The sequence below is a fragment of the Scyliorhinus canicula genome, chromosome 17 (assembly GCF_902713615.1).
Source record: "Scyliorhinus canicula chromosome 17, sScyCan1.1, whole genome shotgun sequence".
Taxonomy (NCBI): Eukaryota; Metazoa; Chordata; class Chondrichthyes; order Carcharhiniformes; family Scyliorhinidae; genus Scyliorhinus; species Scyliorhinus canicula.
This window is the reverse complement of record NC_052162.1, coordinates 106161853-106186501: the sequence shown is the minus strand read 5'-3', so window position 1 is coordinate 106186501 and position 24649 is coordinate 106161853. Positions and strand designations below refer to the sequence as shown.

The following is a 24649-nucleotide window of genomic DNA, read 5'->3' as shown; positions in this document are numbered from 1 at the left end:
TTATTCAAATAAAGAGCCTTAATTGTGATGCAATTAAAGAATAAATATTTGATCAGTAAATGGTAGTGGTAAGATGGGCCGGCTACTGGCAGTAAAGATTAATAGTTTACTGCAATTCTTGATTTTGTTTCAGTGCCTGCTGGTCTTTTTGCGTAAGGCATTTTTCAGGGGGGTGGACAGACTGATCTCCTCATTTGTCTGGGCAGGGAAGGTGACGAGGATAAGGAAAGCGGTACTGCAGAGGGTAAGGCAGGCGGACGGGGGGGGGGGGGGGGGGGGGGGCTAGGTCTCCCGAATTTGAAGTATTATTATTGGGCAGCGAACGCAGAGAAGGTTCAAGGATGGAATAGGGGGGGGATTTCTGGGTGAGGACAGAGGCGGGTTCATGTAGGGGGTCGGGTGTCCGGGCGCTGGCAACAGCACCGCTCCCAATGGCCCCAGGGAAGCATTTGGTGAATGCAGTGGTGGTGGCAATGCTGAAGAATTGTGTACTATAAATTTTTTAAAAGAACAAACATATAATCTTTGCACTTAAGAAGGAGGCCATTCGGCCCATTGAGGCTGGAATTGAACACAGGTCCCTGGCACTTATAGGCAGCAGTGCTATAACCACCGTGCCACTGTGCCACTGTAAATAATCACTTGGTCACCTCACCTACTGGTAGTTCAGTGGATTCACATTCAATTGCAGGGGATTGTTCTGCCTTTAATACCAGCTGGGACAGAAATATGGTGGAGCCTGTGCATTTTGTTGCTGTATGAATTGATTCAGTAATCATTGAAATCATTGAAACCCTACAAAGCAGAAGGAGGCCATTCAGCCCATCGAGTTTTCACAGACCTTGGAAAGAGCACTCTACCTAGACCCATGCCCCCATCCTATTCCCATAACCCTACCTAACCTTTTGGACACCAAGGGCCAAATCACCTAACCTGAATATCTTTGGATTGTGGGAGGAAATCGGAGCTCTTGGAGGAAACCCACGCAGACACGGGGAGAACAGGCAGACTCCAAACAGACAGTCACCCAAGGCTGGAATTGAACCCGGGTCCCTGGCGCAGTGAGGCAGCAATGCTAACCACTGTGTCACCATGCCACCATCTTTCATATTACATGTAAAATGAATTGCATTAATGCATATTTTTAATTTTATAATTGTCTAAGAATCTCCAATCCAATTCTTCATATCACTGGGTCAGAAAAAAATAATTTTCACACACTGAGCATGGGCACTGCAGAAACCTCTGCACCTCTTTCAATATTGATTTTCTTAACTCAGAGTTTTCAAAATGGAATTCATCAAAGACATAAAGGTGAGAAAAGTCAGGATTATTTAGAAACAGATGGAAATCGGTACTAACTGGCCAGCTATTTGATAAAAGCTCACAAAGATGCAATGTGTCGAATGGCCTAAAGGCCAGGTCATTTTATGATTCCATTGTTTTTTTAAAAATATCCTTTTTATTCAAAAGGTTGCAAAACAACACACAACCATACAGCTTGTGCAAATCGTTTTTTTAGTAATGTTAACTCCGCTGGTTTGGTCTTTCTCACCTCCCCTAACTTTCTGCACCCACTCCCCCCACACCAGTTGCTGCTCAAGAACTAGTCCTTAAAGGTGGTGGTGACCGGTATCCATGTCGAGTGGAACCTTTCTTTTGATCCCCGATGGCAATTTTGATTTTTCTAGCCTCACAAATTCCGCCAGGTCTTCTAGCCAGCCTGAGGCCCTAGGTGGCACTGCCGATCTCCACCCAATTAGGTGTCATTGTTGGGAGAGTAGTGAGGCAAAGGCCAAGACATCGGCCCCCTTCCCCTCGAAGAGCTCTGGTCAGTCGGACACCCCGAAGATTGCCACCAATGGGTATACATAGAACATACAGTGCAGAAGGAGGCCATTCGGCCCATTGAGTCTGCACCGGCCCACTTAAACCATCACTTCCACCCTATCCCCGTAACCCAATAACCCCTTCTAACCTTTTTTGGACACTAAGGGCAATTTAGCATGATCAATCGATCTAACCTGCACGTCTTTTGGGCTGTGGGAGGAAACCGGAGCACCCGGGGGAAACCCATGCAGACACGGGGAGAATGTGCAGATTCCGCAGAGACAGTAGACCCGGCGGGGAATCGAACCTGGGACCCTGGCGCTGTGAAGCCACAGTGCTATCCACTTGTGGCTTCCCATGCTGCCCATGGCTCCACCTTGACCCCCACGATCTTTGCGGCATGGTAGCACAGTGGTTAGCACTGTTGATTCACAATGCCAGGGACCTGAGTTTGATTCCCGGCTGGGGACTGTCTGTGCGGAGTCTGCAGATTCTCCCCATGTCTGCAGGGGTTTCCTCCGGGTGCTCCGGTTTCCTCCCACCAGCCCCAAAAGACGTGCTTGTTAGGTGAATTAGACATTCTGAATTCTCCCTCTGTGTACTCGAACAGGCGCCGGAGTGTGGCGATGAGGATTTTCACAGTAACTTCATTGCAGTGTTAATGTAAGCCTACTTGTGACACTAATAAAGATTATTATTATTACCTCGGCATGGCTTCAAAGAATGTGGTCCAAAATCCGACCAGTTTTGTAGAGGACCGGGCTGTGTAGGTGTGGTTAGCTGGGCCCCTCTGGTATAGCTCACAGCTGTCTTCCACTTTCGGGAAGAACTCACTCATGCGTGTCATGATCAGGTGTGACCTGTGCACTACCTTCAGTTGCATCACAAGATGGTGGAGTTTACTTTGTATAAGATCTCACTCCAGAGTCCTCACCCCAGCCCGAGGCCTAGTTCCTCTTCTCACCTCTCTCTTGTTTCATCCAGTGGGGTCCTTACTTCCTCGAACAATTGTCCGTATATGTCTGCACATGTTCCCTCCCCTGACTCGTCCTGTGATATCAGTCTGTCTAGCAGGGTGTGCCTGGGTAACTAGGGTAACGATGGGGCCTCCTTGCAGAAGAAATATCATATCTGGAGGTATCAGAGCTCGCTCCTTTTCAGGAGCTGGAACTTAGAACATAAGAACATAAGAACTAGGAGCAGGAGTAGGCTATCTGGCCCCTCGAGCCTGCTCCGCCATTCAATGAGATCATGGCTGATCTTTTGTGGACTCAGCTCCACTTTCCGGCCCGAACACCATAACCCTTAATCCCTTTATTCTTCAAAAAACTATCTATCTTTACCTTAAAAACATGTAATGAAGGAGCCTCAACTGCTTCACTGGGTAAGGAATTCCATAGATTCACAACCCTTTGGGTGAAGAAGTTCCTCCTAAACTCAGTCCTAAATCTACTTCCCCTTATTTTGAGGCTATGTCCCCTACTTCTGCTTTCACCCACCAGTGGAAACAACCTGCCCGCATCTATCCTATCTATTCCCTTCATAATTTTAAATGTTTCTATAAGATCCCCCCTCATCCTTCTAAATTCCAACGAGTACAGTCCCAGTCTACTCAACCTCTCCTCATAATCCAACCCCTTCAGCTCTGGGATTAACCTAGTGAATCTCCTCTGCACACCCTCCAGTGCCAGTACGTCCTTTCTCAAGTAAGGAGACCAAAACTGAACACAATATTCTAGGTGTGGCCTCACAAACACCTTATACAATTGCAACATAACCTCCCTAGTCTTAAACTCCATCCCTCTAGCAATGAAGAAAAAAATTCCATTTGCCTACTTAATCACCTGTTGCACCTGTAAACCAACCTTCTGTGACTCATGCACTAGCACACCCAAGTCTCTCTGCACAGCGGCATGCTTTAATATTTTATCGTTTAAATAATAATCCCGTTTGCTGTTATTCCTACCAAAATGGATAACCTCACATTTGTCAACATTGTATTCCATCTGCCAGACCCTAGCCCATTCACTTAACCTATCCAAATCCCTCTGCAGACTTCCAGTATCCTCTGCACTTTTCGCTTTACCACTCATCTTAGTGTCATCTGCAAACTTGGACACATTGCCCTTGGTCCCCAACGCCAAATCATCTGTGTAAATTGTGAACAATTGTGGGCCCAACACGGATCCCTGAGGGACACCACTAGCTACTGATTGCCAACCAGAGAAACACCCATTAATCCCCACTCTTTGCTTTCTATTAATTAACCAATCCTCTATCCATGCTACTACTTTACCCTTAATGCCATGCATCTTTATCTTATGCAGCAACCTTTTGTGTGGCACCTTGTCAAAGGCTTTCTGGAAATCCAGATATACCACATCCATTGGCTCCCCGTTATCTACTGCACTGGTAATGTCCTCAAAAAATTCTACTAAATTAGTTAGGCATGACCTGCCCCTTATGAACCCATGCTGCGTCTGCCCAATGGGACAATTTCTATCCAGATGCCTCGCTATTTCTTCCTTGATGATAGATTCCAGCATCTTCCCTACTACCAAAGTTAAGCTCACTGGCCTATAATTTCCTGCTTTCTGCCTACCTCCTTTTTTAAACAGTGGTGTCACGTTTGCTAATTTCCAATCCACCGGGACCACCCCAGAGTCTAGTGAATTTCGGTAAATTATCACTAGTGCATCTGCAATTTCCCTAGCCATCTTTTTTAGCACTCTGGGATGCATTCCATCAGGGCCAGGAGACTTGTCTACCTTTAGCCCCATTAGCTTGCCCATGGGGCTAAAGGTAGACAAGTCTCCTGGCCCTGATGGAATGCATCCATGCTGATAGTTCCTCCAAGGTTGCCACTCTGCTATCCACTTACATGTCCTTGAACCTGAACACCCCTTCTTCCCTTCTCCAAGCCTTGAATGTGGTGTCCATTCTGGCTGGGATAAATCTATAATTATTACAAATGGGAGCTGAGACATACATGTCTTTCAGCTTGTAATGGTGCCTGAGGTGGTTGCAGGCTTTCAGTGATGCTATCACCACCAGGCTTGTCTAGTGTTTGGCTGAGGAGAACGGGAGTGGGGCAGTGACCAATGCCTGAAGGGACGTCCCTACACACAAAGCTTCTTCTATCTGTACCCACTCCGACCCCCCACCCCCGCCAATCAATTCAGTCAAATACCTTCTTTGCATCCAGGGAGACGATTGCCTCTGGTGCCTCCTTCCTGGGTGGGGCCATGACCACATTTAGCAGGTGTCTGAAGTTCGTTATCAGCCATCTGCCTTTGACAAATTTGGTTTGATTTTCTGCGATCACTTCTGGGAAGCAACTCTTCAGTCGTCTTGCCAGAACTTTCGCCAGAACTTTTGGGTCAGTGTTCAGGAGTGAGACACTACGCTGGGTCTTTGTCTTTCTTCGGAATCAATGAGCTCAAAGCCTGTTCCAGTGTGTGCAGCAGGACTCCCCTTGACAGCGAGTGGTAGAACATCCCCGGCAGGTGTCAGGCCAGTAATGCCACAAAAATTTTGTAGAAGTCCATCAGGTCCTGGCGCCTTCCCAGATTGCATGGAGTTTATGCAGTCCATGACCTCCTCCAGACACAGTGGTGCTTCCAGTCCCTGCCCCTTTTCCTCCCCCACAAATTAAAAATACATTTTTAAAGTACCCAATTCTGTTTTTCTAATTAAGGAGCAATTTAGCGTGACTAATTCACCAACCCAGCACACCTTTTTGGGTTGTGGGGGTGAGACCCAAGCAAACATAGGTAGAATATGCAAACTCCACAGGGATAATGACACAGGGTTGGGATCAAACCCGGGCCCGCTGCGCAGTGAAGTACCAGTGCTAACCATTCCTCCCCCACAAGTGGGATGACTAGCCCATCCAAGAACTGTTTCAATTTTGATCTCCCCTGCGGGGATTTCCTGCCCCACTTTGTGGCTGATCTGTGCAGTCTCTCGTGTGGCCATCTTCTTCCTCAACTGGTGGGCCAGAAAGTGACTGGCTTTGTCCCCATATTCGTAGAAGGTCCCCCGTGTCAGGAAGAGCTGGCTCACTACTTTCCCGGTTGAGATCAGCTCAAACTCCATTTGTAATCTTTTCCTCTCTGCTTGGAGCTCCATGGCCGGGTCCTTGGAGTACTACTGATCGAATTCCAATATGGAGTCGACCGCTGTCTAGCTGCCCACTTCACCCAATCCCAATGTGCCCTATATGCTATTATCTCCCCCCTTACCACTGCCTTCAGCGCCTCCCACAATGTAAAATAAGAGACCCCCTGTTCTGGTTACAGCGCATGTACTTGTCGATGGCTAGTACCATCCCTTCACAAAAATCCTTGTCGGCGAGGAGGGCCGTGTCCAGCCTCCATGGGGACACTGACCCCAACTTGTCTCCGATCTCACATCCATATAATGTGGTGCATGGTCCGAGATTACTATTGCTGAGCATCCTGCCCCTACTACCCCTTGAAGCACCTATTTCCCCAACATAAAGAAGTCTCTTCAGGAGCAGGCCTTGTGGACGTGCAAGAAGAAGAAGTACTCCTTCTCCCTCAGGTGGCTGAGCCTCCAAGAGTTCACCCCCCCCCCCCATATCTGATTCATGAGTTTCTTTGACATTCATGACCTTGCACATGTTCTGGGGCTTAATCTGTCTACATTTGGGTCCAGGACACAGGTAAAGTCTCCCACCATGATCAGTTGGTGGGAGTCAAGGTCGGGGATGTCTGCCATGTCTTCTTGATGAACTCTGTGTCATCCCAGTTCAGGGTGTACACATTTACCAGCACCACCGGGACCCTTTCCAGAACCCCACTCACCATTATGGACCTTCCCCAGGATTCGTCACTGCATTGGTCGCTGTGAAGGCTACCCTCTTGTTAAATAGGATTGCCACCTCCCTCGCCCTTGTGTCAAAGCTTGCTTGTTATGCTTGTCCCATCCAGCTCTTCCTTATCTACGTCTGGTCTTTGGCTCTCAGGTGTGTCTCCTGCAGAAAGATTATGTCGACCCTCAGGCTTTTCAGATGGGTAAAGATTCAGAATTTTTAACCTGGTGGTTAAGTTCCTTCATTTCCAGCTGACTATCCTGACAGGGGGGTGGTTTCTGCTCCCCCCCCCCCCCCCCCCCCCGAGAATGCCTCGTGGACATGGCCCTGCAGCCCCGGGTTTGCCTTTGGTCCATTCAAGATGGCCACCGCCACCTTCCTCCTTCCACCCATATCCTCGTGTAACCTGCGTGACCAACATTCTACTCCCCCCCCCCGGCCTACCCAATACCTTCCCAGCCCCCTTCAATCGTGCCATCTACCTCCTACTCTACAAGACCCCAACCCCATCCGGACCCTCAGCCCAGTAACCTACCTTGCACCCCTTTCCTCTCGTTCGCAGAAGACCCGGCGTGCCCTCCCCACCCCCCACTTTGCTCCTGTTTACCAGCATGTTCGCTGGCATGGTAGCCAGATTCCTCTTCCCCAACCAACTTCCCAAGCATCTTTGATATGTACTCGCTTGGGCCCTCTGGTAGCCTGGCGATCCGGAGGTTGAAGACGGGACCTTTTCTCCTCCTCATACATTCTCGTCGATTCAGAGTCCTTTGGGTCGCTGCCAACCTTGTTATTGCAGCCTCAAACTGAGTTAACCATCTTCTTCACCTCACGGATTGTCACTCCATGGGCCTCCAGCCGTCATTCCACCCTGCCCATCGGCCCATGTATGGGGCCTGCACGACCTCGATTCCTCTCTCCATTGCTGACTATAGGTCCTCCTTTACTGCCTCTTGAAACTGTTGGAGTTCAATTGAGATGAACTCCATCTCCATTGAAGACTGAAAGGGTCATCTGGACTCGAAATGTTCGCTCTTTTCTCTCCTTACAGATGCTGCCAGACCTACTGAGATTATCCGGCATTTTCCCGTTTAGTCTGTGATATCTCTTCTCTGTCAGCTGATGTGCTGCTGAACCACCTCATTCCTGCCTTTCTCTCTCCAACTATTCTGGGAATATCATACTCCACTTGCTGTAATAGCAGGGGAATGTTGTAAATGAAGATGAACAACATCTACACACCTTATGGTCTTGTATTCTTCTCGCTGGGGCTGGAGAGCCCTCCATCTACAGACCTTGTGGTCTTGTACACGCATTCATAAACCATAGAACATACAGTGCAGAAGGAGGACATTCGGCCCATCGAATCTGCACCGACCCACCTTAAGCCCTCACTGCCACCCTATCCCCCTAACCCCTCCTAACTTTTTTGGACACTAAGGGCAATTTAGCGTGGCAAATCCACCAAATTTGCACATCTTTGGACTGCGGGAGGAAACTGGAGCACCCGGAGGAAACCCACAGACAAGGGGGAACGTGCAGACTCCGTACAGACAGTGGCCCAGCGGAGGGTTCATAGGTCATAGAATTTACATGCAGAAGGAGGTCATTCGGCCCATCAAGTTTGCACCGGCTCTTGGAAAGAGCACCCTACCCAAGGTCAACACCTCCACCCTATCCTCATAACCCAGTAACCCCACCCAACACTAAGGGCAATTTTGGTCACTAAGGGCAATTTATCATGGCCAATCCACCTAACCTGCACATCTTCGGACTGTGGGAGGAAACCGGAGCACCCAGGAGGAAACCCACGCACACACGGGGAGGATGTGCAGACTCCGCACAGACAGTGACCCAAGCCGGAATCGAACCTGGGACCCTGGAGCTGTGAAGCAATTGTGCTATCCACAATGCTACCGTGCTGCCCGTATAAAGATGAATTATTGATCTTTCCCTTCTCTGAGATTAAAAGCCTGTGCAAATGTTTCTGCCCGGTTTCGAACTGCTGACCTTTCCCGTGTTAGGCGCACGTGATAACCACTACACTACACAAACTGGGATCCTGGTTCTGTGAAGCCACAGTGCTAACCACTATGCTACCGTGCTGCCCAGCTACCCGCATTCCTCTCGCTGGGGCTGGACAGCCACCCCCACACACCCAATCCCATAGTTTTTCAGTGGAGTAGTGCGCGTGCGCAGCTCCTCCCAGTGTTGGGATATACGCAGTGCGGGGCCGAGCTGCTTGTTTGTTGCTCTCTGCAGCCGGTAAGTTTATTTGGTGTCAGAAAGGGAGCGGTGGATGCAATGGGCGGGTGGGAAGGCTTCATAAGCACGCAGCGTCAGCCCTAAACCCCGAATATGGAGGCAGTGGCCCCGCTTTTTCCCAAAGTGGGTTCCCAGCTGCGGGTCTTCTCCCGATCAGAGACCCAAGTAAACGGCCGCCATCTTTACAGGAGGCAAACTGCGACAGGGTGCATGCGCAGCCAGCCTGGCCTGGGGAACCAATCGGAGAGAGCTTGGAGAAGCCCCATCTCTTCATTTACTCTGATTGGTTGGCGGTCCAGCCGCCCGCTGTCAGTCATCCAGACGCGCCCCATCTCCTATTGGTCCTGGTTTGAGGGGGCAATAATGAAGTTGTGAACTTTGATAAAGGAATGAAGCCCTGGGAGGTGGGCGGGGGATTCAGAAACAGCCGTGATGGCCCCCAATAACTCTCACATCCGGAGATTTCCGCTTCACGTGCGGCCATCTTGGTGAAGTCACAGGGCAGGTGAGACTTAGGGGTCCCAGTGACCAAGAGAGAACATTTTAGAAATATATTTTTTATTGGTGTATGGGAAGAACCCACGTTTACGTGTATTCCTAAGGTGTGCTCCGTGCACTACCTTGAGCTGCAACAGGCTGACCCCGGCTCAGGAGGTGGTGGTGATTCTGTGCGGAGCCTCAATCCAGAGTGCCCCTCCCATCTCCATGCCCATTTCCTCCCCCAGTCTCCGTCTGGACCAGGAGAGAACATGATTGATTCACTGGCAGCTGCAGGGTTTGTTTATGCAGACCGGATTGACAACCCGTAGCAGGGACCAAAAAATATCAGAGATTGGTGTGAAATGAAAGGATTGTTATAGAATTATAGAAACATAGAATTTACAGTGCAGAAGGAGGCCATTCGGCCCATCAAGTCTGCACCGGCTCCTGGAAAGAGCACCCTACCCAAGGTTAACACCTCCACCCTATCCCCATAACCCAGTAACCCCACCCAACACTAAGGGCAATTTTGGACACTAAAGGCAATTTATCATGGCCAATCCACCTAACCTGCACATCTTTGGACTGTGGGAGGAAACCGGCGCACCCGGAGGAAACCCACGCACACACGGGGAGGATGTTCAGACTCCACACAGACAGTGACCCAAGCCAGAATCGATCCTGGAGCTGTGAAGCGATTGTGCCAGCCACAATGCTACCGTGCTGCCGTTGTAGCATAAAGCATGCCAGTGAACTACCAAGAAAATTATAAAACAAGGTGTGACGCTCAAACACATAAGGAGATCTGCAGGCTGGTGACCAAAATCTTGGGGAAATGGGTAGCCTTTCAGGAGAATCTTAAATGAGGAAAGTGAGGTGGAAAATAGGGCTTGTAGAATTGGGACCGTGGACACTGAAGACATGGCTGCCAGTAGTGTTATAGGGAATGCTCAGAAGGCCAGATTTAGAACAGTGCAGATACCTCAGAGCATGTTTGGGTTGGAGATTACAGAAATAGAAGGGGATGTGGCCATGGAGGGATTTGTAAACAAGGATGATAATTTTAAAATCAAGACTCGGAGGCAAAAGGTATCAAGGAGCACAGGGATGAAAGGGGAATGGTACTTGCTGCGAGTAAAGAGAAGTCAGCAAACATTGGATGGTTTCTAGAATCTGAGAGATAAGACCTTGCTATCTCTGGTTGCACAAGGTATTTAAAAAACAGAAATAATCCAACACTTAATTTGTATTTCAGCACAGGGAGTACTGACAGTGATGCATTTGTTAACCTCTTTTACAGGATATTGAAACTAAGCATCACATGAGGATTCCAGTCATCAGATCCTGAAATTCATTGTCTTTGACTGTGGAAAGGGAACTGTTCGTCTGCTCTGCATGTAGGGAAAGATTTAAAACATCAGTGTGACTGGGAAAGCACCGGAACATCCCCACCCCCAGTGTTCTACTGAACTGACAGTAGAAAGAATTTTAACCAGTTACACAGCTGGAAAAGAAAACATTACATAATTCCCAGCAGGAAAAAATTAGATGAGGCTTCCTCGATCACCCAACCTGGAGAGTCAGAAGGACACATGGAGAAACCCTGGAAATGTGCGGAGTGTGGGAAGGGATTCAAATTCCCTTCCCAGTTGGAAACTCATCGACGCACCCATACAGGGGAGAAACCATGGAAATGTGGAGACTGTGGGAAGACATTCAATTACCCGTCTCGACTAAAAACCCATCGATGCAGTCACACTGGGGAGAGGCCATTCACCTGCTCTGTGTGTGGGAAGGGATTCAGTCAGTCATCCAACCTGCTGACACACCAGCTTATTCACAGTGAGGAGAGGCCTTTCATCTGCCCTGACTGTGGAAAAAGGTTTACACAATCATCCAACCTCACTGCCCACCAACGTGTTCACACTGGGGAGAAGCCATTCACCTGTTCTGTGTGCGGGAAGGGATTCATTCAGTCAGCTACCCTGATGACACACCAGCGAGTTCACACTGAGGAGAGGCCGTTCAGCTGCACTGATTGTGGAAAGAGATTCAGGCATTCAGGCCACCTCATTGTACACCAGCGAATTCACACTGGAGAGAGACCATTCACCTGCTCCAAGTGTGGGAAAGGATTTGCTGATTCATCCGGCCTTCTGACACACCAGCGAATTCACACAGGAGAGAAACCATTCACCTGCACCGCATGTGGGAAGGGATTTGCTCATTCATCCAATCTGGTAACACACCAGCGAGTTCACACTGGGGAGAGACCAATCATTTGCACTGTGTGTGGGGAGGGATTCACTCAGTCATCCCAACTGCTGAGACACCAGCGAGTTCACAAGTGACTCTAGGGATTGGATTCTGCTGTTATTTATAAGATTTGCGATTCTTCTGATTCACGGGGATCACTCGTTTACAATAACCCTCCCAACAGAAACTCTCATTAAGTTTCAGAGATTAGAGATTTAACCACATGACAAGAAAAAACACTTAAAATGGTAAATTCAGAAAGTTTATTAAAAAGGTAACAAGTTAAAGGTAAAAAGTAAATTGTCAATTAGCAGTAATAAACAGTAAGAGGATAAAGCTTAACTTTTAACAATTGAACAGATTTCCTGCCACCCTTCTCAGACCAAGTCATGAAATAATGACTGAAAAACATTGATAACTCTCAACAACACCTGTCCATAATCATTTTTCTTCTGCCTTGCTACCCATATTTTTCTACATCTCTCTCTCTCTGCCCGTCTCTGTCCTTGCCTCTCCCTTGTTGCCAAAATTGTTTCTCGAGACCCCTTTTAAAAAAATATTACAAATAGAAAGCCCACTTTAGCGAATTGTTAGAAAATAGCCAATTGGTCTATAACTTATCAATAATGAAATAAGGATGAGCCCATCTGGTTTTTAGCTAATTACACATGTTGTCTCAGCTTTAAGACAATGCTACGTATCAAACTATCTCTTGCTGTGAGGTAGGCGGAGTGCCAACCAGCTGGTTAACAAAAGCTGCCTGACATTTAAAGTTGAGACCCCTTAAACAAGTCCTCCTAGTCAAGTTTAACAAGTCATATTATCTCTTTTTATTCTGTGACCTGTGAAGTACCCAATATTCCTATTCCACTTCAGGACTTTGTTTTAATAATCAAGTATTAATAATGTGTTTGTAATTATAAAAATGTTAGAAGCTTGTGTTCAAATTGCATTTCTTGCCTTTATAACATATCTATTAATGAATTACTCCCCTCCCCTCCATCAACCGGAATATATACTTTCTCACAGTCATCGATGAGTACTCCTTCGCCGTCCCCTACCCCGACACCATAATAAAGGCACTGCACAGCATCTTCACGCTGTTTGGTTTCCCTGCCTACATCCACATTGACCGTGGCATATTGTTCATGAGCGATGAGCTGCGTCAGTATGTGCTCAACAAAGGCATCTCCTCGAGCAGGACTAAGAGTTATAACCCGCATGGAAATGGGCAGGTGGAGAGGGAGAACGTGACAGTATGGAAGGCCGTTCTTCTGGCCCTTAGGTCTAGAAGTCTCCCAATGCCCCGCTGGCAGGAGGTCCTCCCTGATGCCCTCTACTCATCAGATCGCTCCTCTGCACGGCCACGAACGTGACCCCTCACGATCGTTTGTTTATCTTCCCCAGGAAGTCCATCTCCGGGGTCTCGTTTCCACCTTGGCTGAAAACTCTGAGACCAGTCCTTCTCCGGAGGCACATGAGGAGCCATAAGACCAACCCCCTGGTCGAGAGGGTCCTGCTGCTCCACGCCAACCTCCAGTACGCTTATATCACACACTAGGACGAACGGCAAGATACGGTCTCCCTATGGGACCTGGTGCCAGCTTGTTCCCCCGCCAATGCGACCCCCCCCCACCCCGCCTACATTCCAGCGCCCCATGGGTCTCCTGCGCCGACAATGCTGCCACCCATCGCCCCCCACCCTTCCCCCGCACCCCAACCATCTCCAATACCCCGGACTGAGGCTCAAGCTCCAGACACAGCGCCCCTGGAATTACCACCTGCGACAACTGTGCCCGTCGCACTACCAGAGCTGCGGAGGTCGAAGAGAACGATCCGGCCTCCAGATAGACTGAATATGTAATGACCCCACATCATCCCCGCTGGACTTGAATTTTTTTAACAGGGGGTGAATGTGGTGAATGTATTCACCATAATGCATGCATGACACCATAACTTGTGACCTATGACCTGGAAGTGGTGATCTGAACTGCTTACAGGTACTGTACTGTAACCCCTGTATGGTGCCGCCTCTGGCTCCGCCCACACCGGGGCCATATATAGGCCGGCCTCCGGGTGCTCTGGTTTCATCCCACAAGTCCCGTAAGATGTGCTATTAGGCAATTTGAACATTCTGAATTCTCTCTGTGTGTACCCGAACAGGCTAAATGTAAGCCTACTTGTGACAATAGAGGTTATTATTATTATGTACCCGAACAGGTGCCGGAATGTGGCGACTAGGGGCTTTTCACAGTAACTACATTGCAGTGTTAATGTAAGCCTACTTGTGACAAAGATTATCATTATATCATTAAAAATTTTGAATGTGGGAGTAGAAATGTTTGTCTGTGTAAGATCTCAGATATCAGAGTGAATGGACACTCTTTCTTGTTAAAATTGAGTTCAATTGCACTGATCCAATTGGAAAAGTTATAGAATTTGCTATTATACTACTATATATTTTTAAAAGATTTTGGAGTACCCAATTCATTTTTCCAATTAAGGGGCAATTTAGCGTGGCCAATCCACCTACTCTGCACATTTTTGGGTTGTGGGGCGAAACCCACGCAAACATGGGAAGAATGTGCAAACTCCACATGGACAGTGACCCAGAGATCGAACCTGGGACCTTGGCGCAGTGAGGCAGCTGTGCTAAACACTGCTGCACTCTTATGATGTATTTCTAAAGTAAATTTACGGGATGTGGGTGTCACTGGGTAGGCTGGCATTTATTGCCCACCTCTAATTGTCCCTGAGAAGGTGTGAATGAGCAGCCTTCTTGAATCGCTGCATTGGATGGTGCACGTGCACTCAGTGCAGGCAAATTGACAAGTTTGTTCAAAAAACTAAATTAGCATTCTAGGCAGCTAAAACTGGTCGACCACTGACCTGCATACAATCGAAACAGGAGGAGGCCATTTGGTCTTTCGAGCCATTCATTATGATCATACATAGAACATTCAGTGCAGAAGGAGGCCATTTGACCCATCGAGTACGCACCGACCCCACTTAAGTCCTCACTTCCACCCGATCCCCGTAACCCAATAATCCCTCCTAAGCTTTTTTGAACATTAAGGGCAATTTAAAGAACATAGAAAAGTACAGCACAGGAACAGGCCCTTCGGCTCTCCAAGCCTCTGCCGTCCAAACTAAAATCTTCCACACTTCCTGGGTCCGTATCCCTCTATTCCCATCCTATTCATGTATTTGTCAAGATACCCCTTAAATGTCACTATCGTCCCTGCTTCCACCACCTCCTCCGGCAGCGAGTTCCAGGCACCTACAATCCTCTGTGTAAAAAAACTTGCCTCGTACATCCCTTCTAAACCTTCCCCCTCGCACCTTAAACCTATACCCCCTAGTAATTGACTCCTCCACCCTGGGAAAAAAGCCTCTGACTATCCACTCTGTCTATGCCCCTCATCATTTTGTAGATCTCTATCAGGTCGTCCCTCAACCTCCGTCATTCCAGCGAGAACAAACTGAGTTTATTCAACCGCTCCTCATAGCTAATGCCCTCCATACCAGGCAACATCCTGGTAAATCTTTTCTGCACCCTCTCTAAAGCCTCCACATCTTTCTGGTAGTTTAGATTGGCTGGTGTGAAAGTTGGCTGGCATGGTCCCGAAGGTCGGCCGCCGTGAGTTCTGAAGGTTGGCTGGCTGGTAAAATGGGTCCCCGGAAAAAAAGTTTGAATAACACTGGTATAGAGCACGAGGCAGGGGTGCCTGCAGTCCCCGCTGCTGGTTGCAATGGCAATAGAACCTTTTGCCATTGCGCTCAGGTCATCGAGAGTGGTGGCATATTGTAAGGGAGGCAGAGATTACATATTTCCAAATATTGGTGTGCATGGAGGGGATAATGGGCATATTGGGGAAGTTTGATGTGTTTTCGGGATAAAAAGTCAATGTGGTAAAAAGTGAAGTATTTCCAGCGAATGTCCAGGGGACGAATGCAAATTTTAGTGCTCTACCATTCAGGCTGGTCAGCAGTAGGTTCAGATATTTATGTATTCAGGTGGACCATGACTGGGCCACGATGCAGAAGTGGAAACTGGCCGGCTTGGTGGAGGGAGTGAAAGGAGATCTGAAGAGGTAGCATGCCCACCTGCTATCACTGGCTGGGAGGGTGCAGACGATCAAGACGAACGCCTTCTGAGGATTTCGTTTGACATCCAGTATACCCCCGCCCCTCCCCCACTGGCCCAATAAAGGCATTCATCTGACAAATGGACAGATTAATATGGACATTTGTATGGAGCGTCAAGACGCCATGGATTTGGAGTTTTTTTTTTACAGAGGAGTTGGCGGGTGGGGGTCTGGCGCTGCCAAATATACTGTACTACTATTGGGCGGCGAATGTGGAAAAGGTGTGACTGTGGTGGGGGAGGGGGGGTTGGAGTGGGTGCAGGTGGAGGAGGCTTTTTATGTGGGAAGTGTTTGAGGGCCCTGGCTATGGCCTCCCTCCAATTCTCTCTGAATATTTATACTGTGAGCCAGGTGGTGGCATCATCCCTGAAGGTTTGGAATCAGTTGAGGCATCACTTTGGTGTTGGGGGGGGGGGGGGGGGGGGGGGTGGTGTGGGGTGGTATGTTGGTACTGGCCCTAATATGTGGTAATCACCGATTCACTCCAGCATGGATAAACGTGAGATGCAGACATTGGCAGAGAGAAAGGGTGGCGCGGGTGAGGGACCTGTTCGTGGAAAGGAGGTTTGTAGGGTTGGGACAGTTACAGGAGATCTACGAGTTGCCAACCGGGCGTGAGTTTCGGTTTATACAGGTGCTGAACTTTGTGAGGAAGGAGTTACCATTGTTTCCTCAATTGCTGGAACATACCTTGCTGGATGGGTTATTAACGCAGGACAAGCTGGGGGATGGGAGGATTGCAGACATTTATGGGTGGTTGGTGAACACGGAGAAGGCACCAGTTGAAGAAGTAAAGCGAAAGTGGGAGGAAGAGCTGTGAATGGAATTAGGATGGAGGGTTTGGAGTGAAATTATGCACCGGGTAAAAGCGACATCGTCTTGTGCTAGGATGAGCCTGGTCCAGTTTAAAGTGGTGCATAGGGCTCATATGACGCGAGCTCGTATGAGTGGGTTTTCCCCAGAGGTAGAGGACAATTGTGAGTGATGTGGAGGAGGGCGGTGCATGATGTCCACATGTTTTGGTCATGCCCGAGATTAGTGGGTTTCTGGAGCCCAATTCTTGAAGCACTGTCAGATATCATCAGGCTGAAGATGGCGAGATGGCCGCGTTTGGCGACATTCGGAGTGTGGGAGCTGCCGGAGCTACTGGAGGGGAGGGGACCGATGTGGTGTTCTTCGCCACTCTGATTGCCCGGTGTCAAATTCTACAAGGGTGGAAGTCAGTGAAACCACCCAGGCTGGGGATGTGGTGGAGGTCCTCAAATTGGAAAAAAATTAAGTTTGTTCTCAGAGGGGGAGAGGCGGGGTTCTTTGTTAGATGGAGGATGTTCCTGTCCCTTTTTGAGGACTTGATTGTCACCAGCGGGTTGGAGGGATAGAAGGGGAGAGGGCAGGATGGGGAGCCTGTGGCGGGGGGAAGGGGGAAAATATGTCGAACTGTGTGGATTGTGGTATATTTTTGGAGAGATTGTGTGTACCTTGTTTACTTTGGTTTGGAATTAAAATATAAAATAAATACATGAGATCTTTCCATAAGATGTACCTGGAGAGAGACAGAAGAAGAGAAAAAACAGTGAATGCAGAACTGAAGTCAGAGATCAGGACAAGAGAGAGGGGTGGGAGGAGAGATAAAGAGAGAAACAACTGTCAGTAGAGTTTAATTCTGGATGATTCAGTCAGCTTTGGTGCAAAGGTAAGAAAAGGAGCTGACAGGAGCACAGGGAGTTTGAGAATTAAAAACTAGCTGTATGCTGCAAGTTCCGATTGAGAACCTCGAGGACTCATGTTTGCAGCTCGAGGCCCTTTTCCTGGGACAGGGCCCACCGTCTTGACTCAGTGGGTTGCAGAGCACATGCAAAGCCATCTTGGTTGGAGAATGGATTGACTCATTTATGCTCACTCTGCACACAGGAGCTAGATTCCACACAAAGTGGAGGAAGGATAAAGCTGAGAGTGGAGGTAAGAAATCGTAGTATGTTTGGATTTCAGCACAGTGAGGAAGGAGTGCAGGGCAGGGATTTACAGCTTTGTGGGAAGGAGAGAAAAAATTGTGGCATAGAAATTAGAATTGTGTGTGTGTATTTCTAGCCTGTACTTGCAGTGATGAAATTTGTAAACTCCTATTATAGGGTGTTAGGAGGGGCTTTCTCCAGTGACAAACCTGGGTAAACAGCTGCGTTTTTTATGGCTTCTATAACAATGAAGCCTATGCCAATCATATACCCAGATACTGGAATCTACCTCTGGCCTGGCAGAAGGGTAATACCCCCAGATTGGCTCCGCTCCCTCGGGCATTAACCAGAAAGTACTCCCTTTTCCCCAGGTTTAACTTATGGCCCAAGGAGGAGGCGAAGCTCCTCAGCAATTTCATAATCCCATCTATAGAGGAGACCGGATCTGTGATGTACAGGAGCAGGTCATCAGCATAAAGTGACACCCTATTTTCCCTCCCTCCCCACCCCGATTAACCGTTCCCGAAGCTTCAGTACTATTGCCAGAGGTTCTACCCCAGAGCGAAAAGGAGTGGCTGCAATGGGCACCACTGTCTTGTACCTGTTTTTTAAAAATTCATTTACGGGATGTGGGCGTCACTGGTTAGACCAGCATTTATTGCCCATTCCTAGTTTCCCTTCAGAAGGCGGTCATAAGGTGCCTTCTTGAACCGCTGCAGTCCTTCAGTTGTAGTTACATCTGTTACGGAGGGAATTGCAGGATGTTGCCCCAGCGACAGTGAAGGAACGGCGATATATCTCCAAGTCAGGGTGGTGAGTGACTTGGAGAGGAGCCTCCAGGTGGTGGGGCTTCTAGGTATCTGCTGCTCTTGTCCTTCTCGCTGGTAGTGGTCATGGGTTTGGAACGTGTTCAGAGGGAAGTATCCCGAGGTTCTCGTTTCAGTGCGAATGCTGGCCATGGGGCTCTTGTATAGCAGCCGCAACCATGAAACAAATTTCTGCTCAAACAAACACCCCAATGAGGTACTTCCACTCCACTCTGTCAATGCTTTCTCTGCATCTATAGATATAATCACTTCTGGCTCTGGGGCCAAAGAAGGCAACGGACAACGTTCAGAACGGGCCGTATATTAGACAACAGCAGCCTTTCCTTCACAAATCCTGTCTGGTCTTCTGCCACTGCATCTGGGACACATGGCTCTCACTGCAAAGCCAGCACCGTGGCCAGTACCTTGGCATCCACTTTCAGCAGCGAATGGGCCTGTAAGAACCACACTCCTTGGAGTCCTTATCTTTCTTTAAAACAAGGGCGATGGAGGCCTGTGAAAATGTATCCAGCAGAAAATCTCGAACCAAAGCATAGTTGAGCTTATCTACTGTCAATAGAACTAGCTGGTCTGAAAAGTTTTTGCAAAACTCAATGGGACACCCATCAGGGCCTGGAGCCTTGTTCGTCTGCACAACCAATTGCCCCGGCACCTCCTTCAAGCCTAGTGGGGCCACCAGTTCCACCCTACTCTCAATCTGTCTCGAAACCCTGCCATATCTGACAGACCTTCCAGCGGTTCTGACCTATACAAGTTCCTTAGAAAGCCTTAAATGCCGCATTTGATAAGTCTCTGCTCCCAAGGGTCAGAAAGCGGAATATTCGGGGAGAGTAATTTCTGACTACGCTCCACATTTTGTGGACCTTGAGCTGGGGATAGATCACATCCAGTGGGCTCCATGGAGATTAGATGTGGCATCGACTGAGAAAGGATTCTGCGATCATACAGCCATGTACATTGAGGAGTACATTAGGCTTAATTGTAATGGATCGGTCTCTCCCTCCACACTATGTGTGGCACTTAAGCCAGTGTTAAGAGGAAGGTGATATCGTATAATGTGCACTTTGACGGGGCAGTGAGGGAGGAACGGCAGCGTTTGGCAGGAGAGATCTTGGAAACAGACTGTCGCTACTCGAGATTGCTACCCCAGGAAGCAGTTTGACTTGGTATCCACTAGAAAAGCAGTGAAACGGCTATGAACTGTGAGGGGCCTTGTATATGAGCACGGGGAGAAGGCAGTCGTCTGTCGGCACACCAACTGAAGTGGCAGAATACCTCTCGGGAGATTATGCAGTTCAGGAACTTAAGCAGTGTCTTAGTAATAATGGGCAGCACAATAGCATAGTGGTTAGCACAATTGCTTCACAGCTCCAGTTTCGATTCCCAGCTTGGGTCACTGTCTGTGCGGAGTCTGCACGTTCTCCCCGTGTCTGCGTGGGTTTCCGCCGGGTGCTCCGGTTTCTTCCCACAGTCCAAAAACCTGCAGGTTAGGTAGATTGGCCATGCTAAATTGCCCTTAGTGTCCAAAGAAGGTTAGGAGGGGTTATTGGGTTATGGGGATGGGGTGGAGGTGAGGGCTAAAGTGGGTCGGTGCAGACTTGATGGGCCGAATGGTCTCCTTCTGCACTGTACGTTCTATGTTCTCCTGTAATGTTACTATGAATAGTACCATAGGGTCAAGAAGTAAAATTATTGAATCAATTGATGCAGCGACCAAATTGCTGTGAGCTGCATCATAATTCTCTCCCTGATATAATTTACAGGATGGTCAACAAATACTGGCCTAACCAGCGAAGCCTACATCTCGTAAAAAAGAATTAAAAAAAAAATTAAAGTTGGATTGTTCAGAGTTGGGCAGACTGTTCTGTGCTGTACTGTTCTAAATATAAATGTCTCTTCCCAGATTTGAAGTATCTGAATGCACCAGGGTAACTGCTGTTGTATCACTAAATCAGAAAGTAGAGTGAAACCCTTTACATTTTAAGCTATAATCAATCTGCTTACAATGTGAGTTTACTTATATTTTACTGGAAATGGGCTCCACATTCTTGGCACTTATCATAGAACATAGAACATAGAACACTACAGCGCAGTACGGGCCCTTCGGCCCTCGATGTTGCGCCGACCTGTGAAACCATCTGAAGCCTATCTGACCTACACTATTCCATGTTCATCCATATGTCTATCCAGTGACCACTTAAATGCCCTTAAAGTTGGCGAGTCCACTACTATTGCAGGCAGGGCGTTCCACACCCCTACTACTCTCTGAGTAAAGAAACTGCCTCTGACATCTGTCCTATATCTATCACCCCTCAATTTAAAGCTATGTCCCCTCGTGTTGGTCATCACCATCCGAGGAAAAAGACTCTCACTGTCCACCCTATCTAACCCTCTGACTATCTTATATGTCTCTACTGTATTAAGTCACCTCTCAGCCTTCTCCTCTCTAACGAAAACAACCTCAATTCCCTGAGCCTTTCCTCGTAAGACCTTCCCTCCATACCAGGCAACATCCTAGTAAATCTCCTCTGAACCCTTTCCAAAGCTTCCACATCCTCCCTATAATGTGGTGACCAGAACTGCACGCAGTACTCCAGGTGCGGCCGCACCAGAGTTATGTACAGCTGCAGCATGACCTTGTGGTTCCGAAACTCAATCCCCCTGCTTATAAAGGCTAGCACACGATATGCCTTCTTAACAGCCCTATTAACCTGGGTGGCAACTTTCAGGGATTTATGTACCTGGATGCCGAGATCTCTCTGTTCATCTACACTACCAAGACTCTTGCCATTAGCCCAGTACTCTGCATTCCTGTTACTCCTTCCAAAGTGAACCACCTCACACTTTTCCGCATTAAACTCCATCTGCCACCTCTCAGCCCAGCTCTGCAGCTTATCTATGTCCCTCTGTATCCTATAACATCCTTCAGCACTATCCACAACTCCACCGACCTTCGTGTCATCTGCAAATTTACTAACCCATCCTTCTACACCCTCTTCCAGGTCATTTATAAAAATGACAAACAGCAGTGGCCCCAAAACAGATCCTTGCGGTACACCACTAGTAACTGAACTCCAGGTTGAACATTTGCCATCAACCACCACCCTCTGTCTTCTTTCAGCTAGCCAATTACTGATCCAAACCGCTAAATCACTTTCAATTCCATACTTCCTTATTTTCTGCAATAGCCTACCGTGGGGAACGTTATCAAACGCCTTACTGAAATCCATATACACCACATCAACAGCTTTACCCTGATCCACCTGTTTGGTCACCTTCTCAAAAAACTCAATAAGGTTTGTGAGACATGACCGACCCTTCACAAAACCGTGTTGAGTATCGCTAATCAACTTGTTCTTTTCAAGATGATTATAAACCCTATCTCTTATAACCTTTTCCAACATTTTACCCACAACCGAAGTAAGGCTCACAGGTCTATAATTACCAGGGTTGTCTCTACTCCCCTTCTTGAACAAGGGGACAATATTTGCTATCCTCCAGTCTTCCGGCACTATTCCTGTCGACAAAGACGACATAAAGATCAAGGACAAAGGCTCTGCAATCTCCTCCCTGGCTTCCCAGAGAATCCTAGGATAAATCCCATCTGGTACCAAATCCAATGTGGCCTCGCCCCTTGTTGGCCTGTCTACATACTGTGTCAGAAAACCCTCCTGCACACACTGCGCAAAAACTGACCCATCTATAGTACTCGAACTATAGTATTTCCAGTCAATATTTGGAAAGTTAAAGTCCCCCATAACAACTACCCTGTTACTCTCGCTCCTGTCGAGAATCATCTTTGCAATCCTTTCCTCTACATCTCTGGAACTATTCGGAGGTCTATAGACAACTCCCAACAGGGTGACCTCTCCTCTACTGTTCCTAACCTCGGCCCATACTGCCGCAGTAGACGAGTCCTCAAGCGTCCTTTCCACCGCCGTAATACTTTCCTTGATTAACAATGCCACCCCCCCCCCCCCCCCCCCCCCCCCCCTCTTTTACCATCTTCTCTGTTCTTACAGAAACATCTAAATCCTGGAACCTGCAACAACCATTCCTGTCCCTGCTCTACCCATGTCTCCGAAATCGCCACAACATCGAGATCCCAGGTACCAACCCATGCTGCAAGCTCACCCACCTTATTCCGGATGCTCCTGGCGTTGAAGTCGACACACTTCAAACCAGCGTCCTGCTTGCCGGTGCCCTCTTTCGAACTTTTAACCCTATCCCTGACCTCACTACTCTCAACATCCTGTACACTGGGACTACAATTTAGGTTCCCATCCCCCTGCTGAATTAGTTTAAACCCCCCCGAAGAGCACTAGCAAATCTCCCCCCCCCCAGGATATTGGTACCCCTCTGGTTCAGGTGAAGACCATCCTGTTTGTAGAGGTCCCACCTATTCCAGAATGAGCCCCAATTATCCAGGAAACCAAAACCCTCCCTCCTGCACCATCCCTGTAGCCACGTGTTCAACTCGTCTCTCTCCTTATTTCTCACTTCGCTAGCACGTGGCACGGGTAACAACCCAGAGATAACAACTCTGTTTGTTCTAGCTCTCAGCTTCCACCCTAGCTCCCTGAATATCTGTCTCAAATCCCCATCTCTCTTCCTACCTATGTCGTTGGTACCTATGTGGACCACGACTTGGGGCTGCTCCCCCTCCCCCTTAAGGATCCCAAAAACACGATCAGGGACATCACGAATCCTGGCACCTGGGAGGCAACACACCAACCGTGAGTCTCTTTCGTTCCCACAGAACCTCCTGTCTGTTCCTCTAACTATGGAGTCCCCAATGACAAGTGCTCTGTTCCTCTTCTCCCTTCTCTTCTGAGCAACAGGGACAGACTCTGTGCCAGAGACCTGTGCCCTATTATCAGTTGAAGAAAATCAAAAAGCTGCAGATGCTGGCTATCTGAAGGAAAACAGGGAATGTTGGAATTCTGAACAGTGTCTGCAGAGAGAGAAGCACAGTTTTCACTTCAGGTCTGTAACCTTCCATCAGAAAGGCTACTTTTTCTGCATTTGACCCCTTTTTCAGTTCCATTACTGGAAAATTACATCAAACAATTGGAGACAGACACAGGCTCGAACAATCTGCAGCAGAAATTGTGCAATACTGTGGGATGTTTTACAGCCTGGATGGTCTATATATACATACCCTACAGCGAGTCACTGTGGTATCTGTTTATATTCTGATTTCTTATCGGTATGACTAAAATGCTCCACTCATTTCATTGATCCTTTTTTAAAAATAAAGTTAGATTACCCAATTTGTTTTCTCAATTAAGGGGCAATTTAGCGTGGTCAACCCAACTATGAAAAAAAATGAAAATCGCTTATTGTCACGAGTAGGCTTCAATGAAGTTACTGTGAAAAGCCCCTAGTCGCCACATTCCGGCGCCTGTCCGGGGAGGCTGGTACGGGAATCGAACCGTGCTGCTGGCTTGCTTGGTCAGCTTTAAAAGCCAGCAATTTAGCTGAGTGAGCTAAACCAGCCCCTGCTACCCTGCACATCTTTGGGTTGTGGGGGTGAGATCCACCAGACATGGGGAGAATGTGCAAAATCGAATGACCCGGGGCCGGGATCGAACCTGGGACCTCGACAGCAGTGCTAACCATTGCGCCACCGTGGCGCCCTTTCATTGATCATGTCTCATCAGTTTACAATGATGTTTCATAATTTAAAAGCAGGCCGACACAACTGAAAGGACAACATTTGTTATTGGATTTCTGCCAATGTGTGAACAAGTGTGCATATATAAAACAGTATTTGAGGTCATTTTACGTTGGCAGGAGATGCAATGGTGAAACAAATGACCGCATCCACCATTCTTGTTGTCACAATTCTCACCCACCCTCTCACAACAGTCCCATCCCTCACAATTCTTAACTGCTCAGCTACCCTTGCCCACATTGTCAACTCCAGGTCTCAGTCTGGGGTCTGTGTTGTGTGCCTAGTCGAGGCTTCAACTGATCGTACAATTGTCCCATCTGGAGAGACAAAAGGAAACCCACCTGAGGGGAGGTCACAGAGAAACTAGAGAAAGAAGCATG

The 24649-nt window shown here is 48.1% G+C and overlaps 1 protein-coding gene across 1 annotated transcript in view; it reads left to right on the top strand.

The window, feature by feature from the left end:
• LOC119951504 (gastrula zinc finger protein XlCGF57.1-like) overlaps positions 1 to 12612 on the top strand; it is a 43143-nt gene extending 30531 nt beyond the window's left edge. The window contains exon 3 of the mRNA XM_038774710.1: positions 10878 to 12612. Within this exon, the coding sequence (XP_038630638.1) occupies positions 10878 to 11760 (883 nt within the window). The 3' untranslated portion in view covers positions 11761 to 12612. The remainder of the gene's footprint in view (positions 1 to 10877) is intronic.
• Positions 12613 to 24649: the final 12037 nt, after the last annotated feature.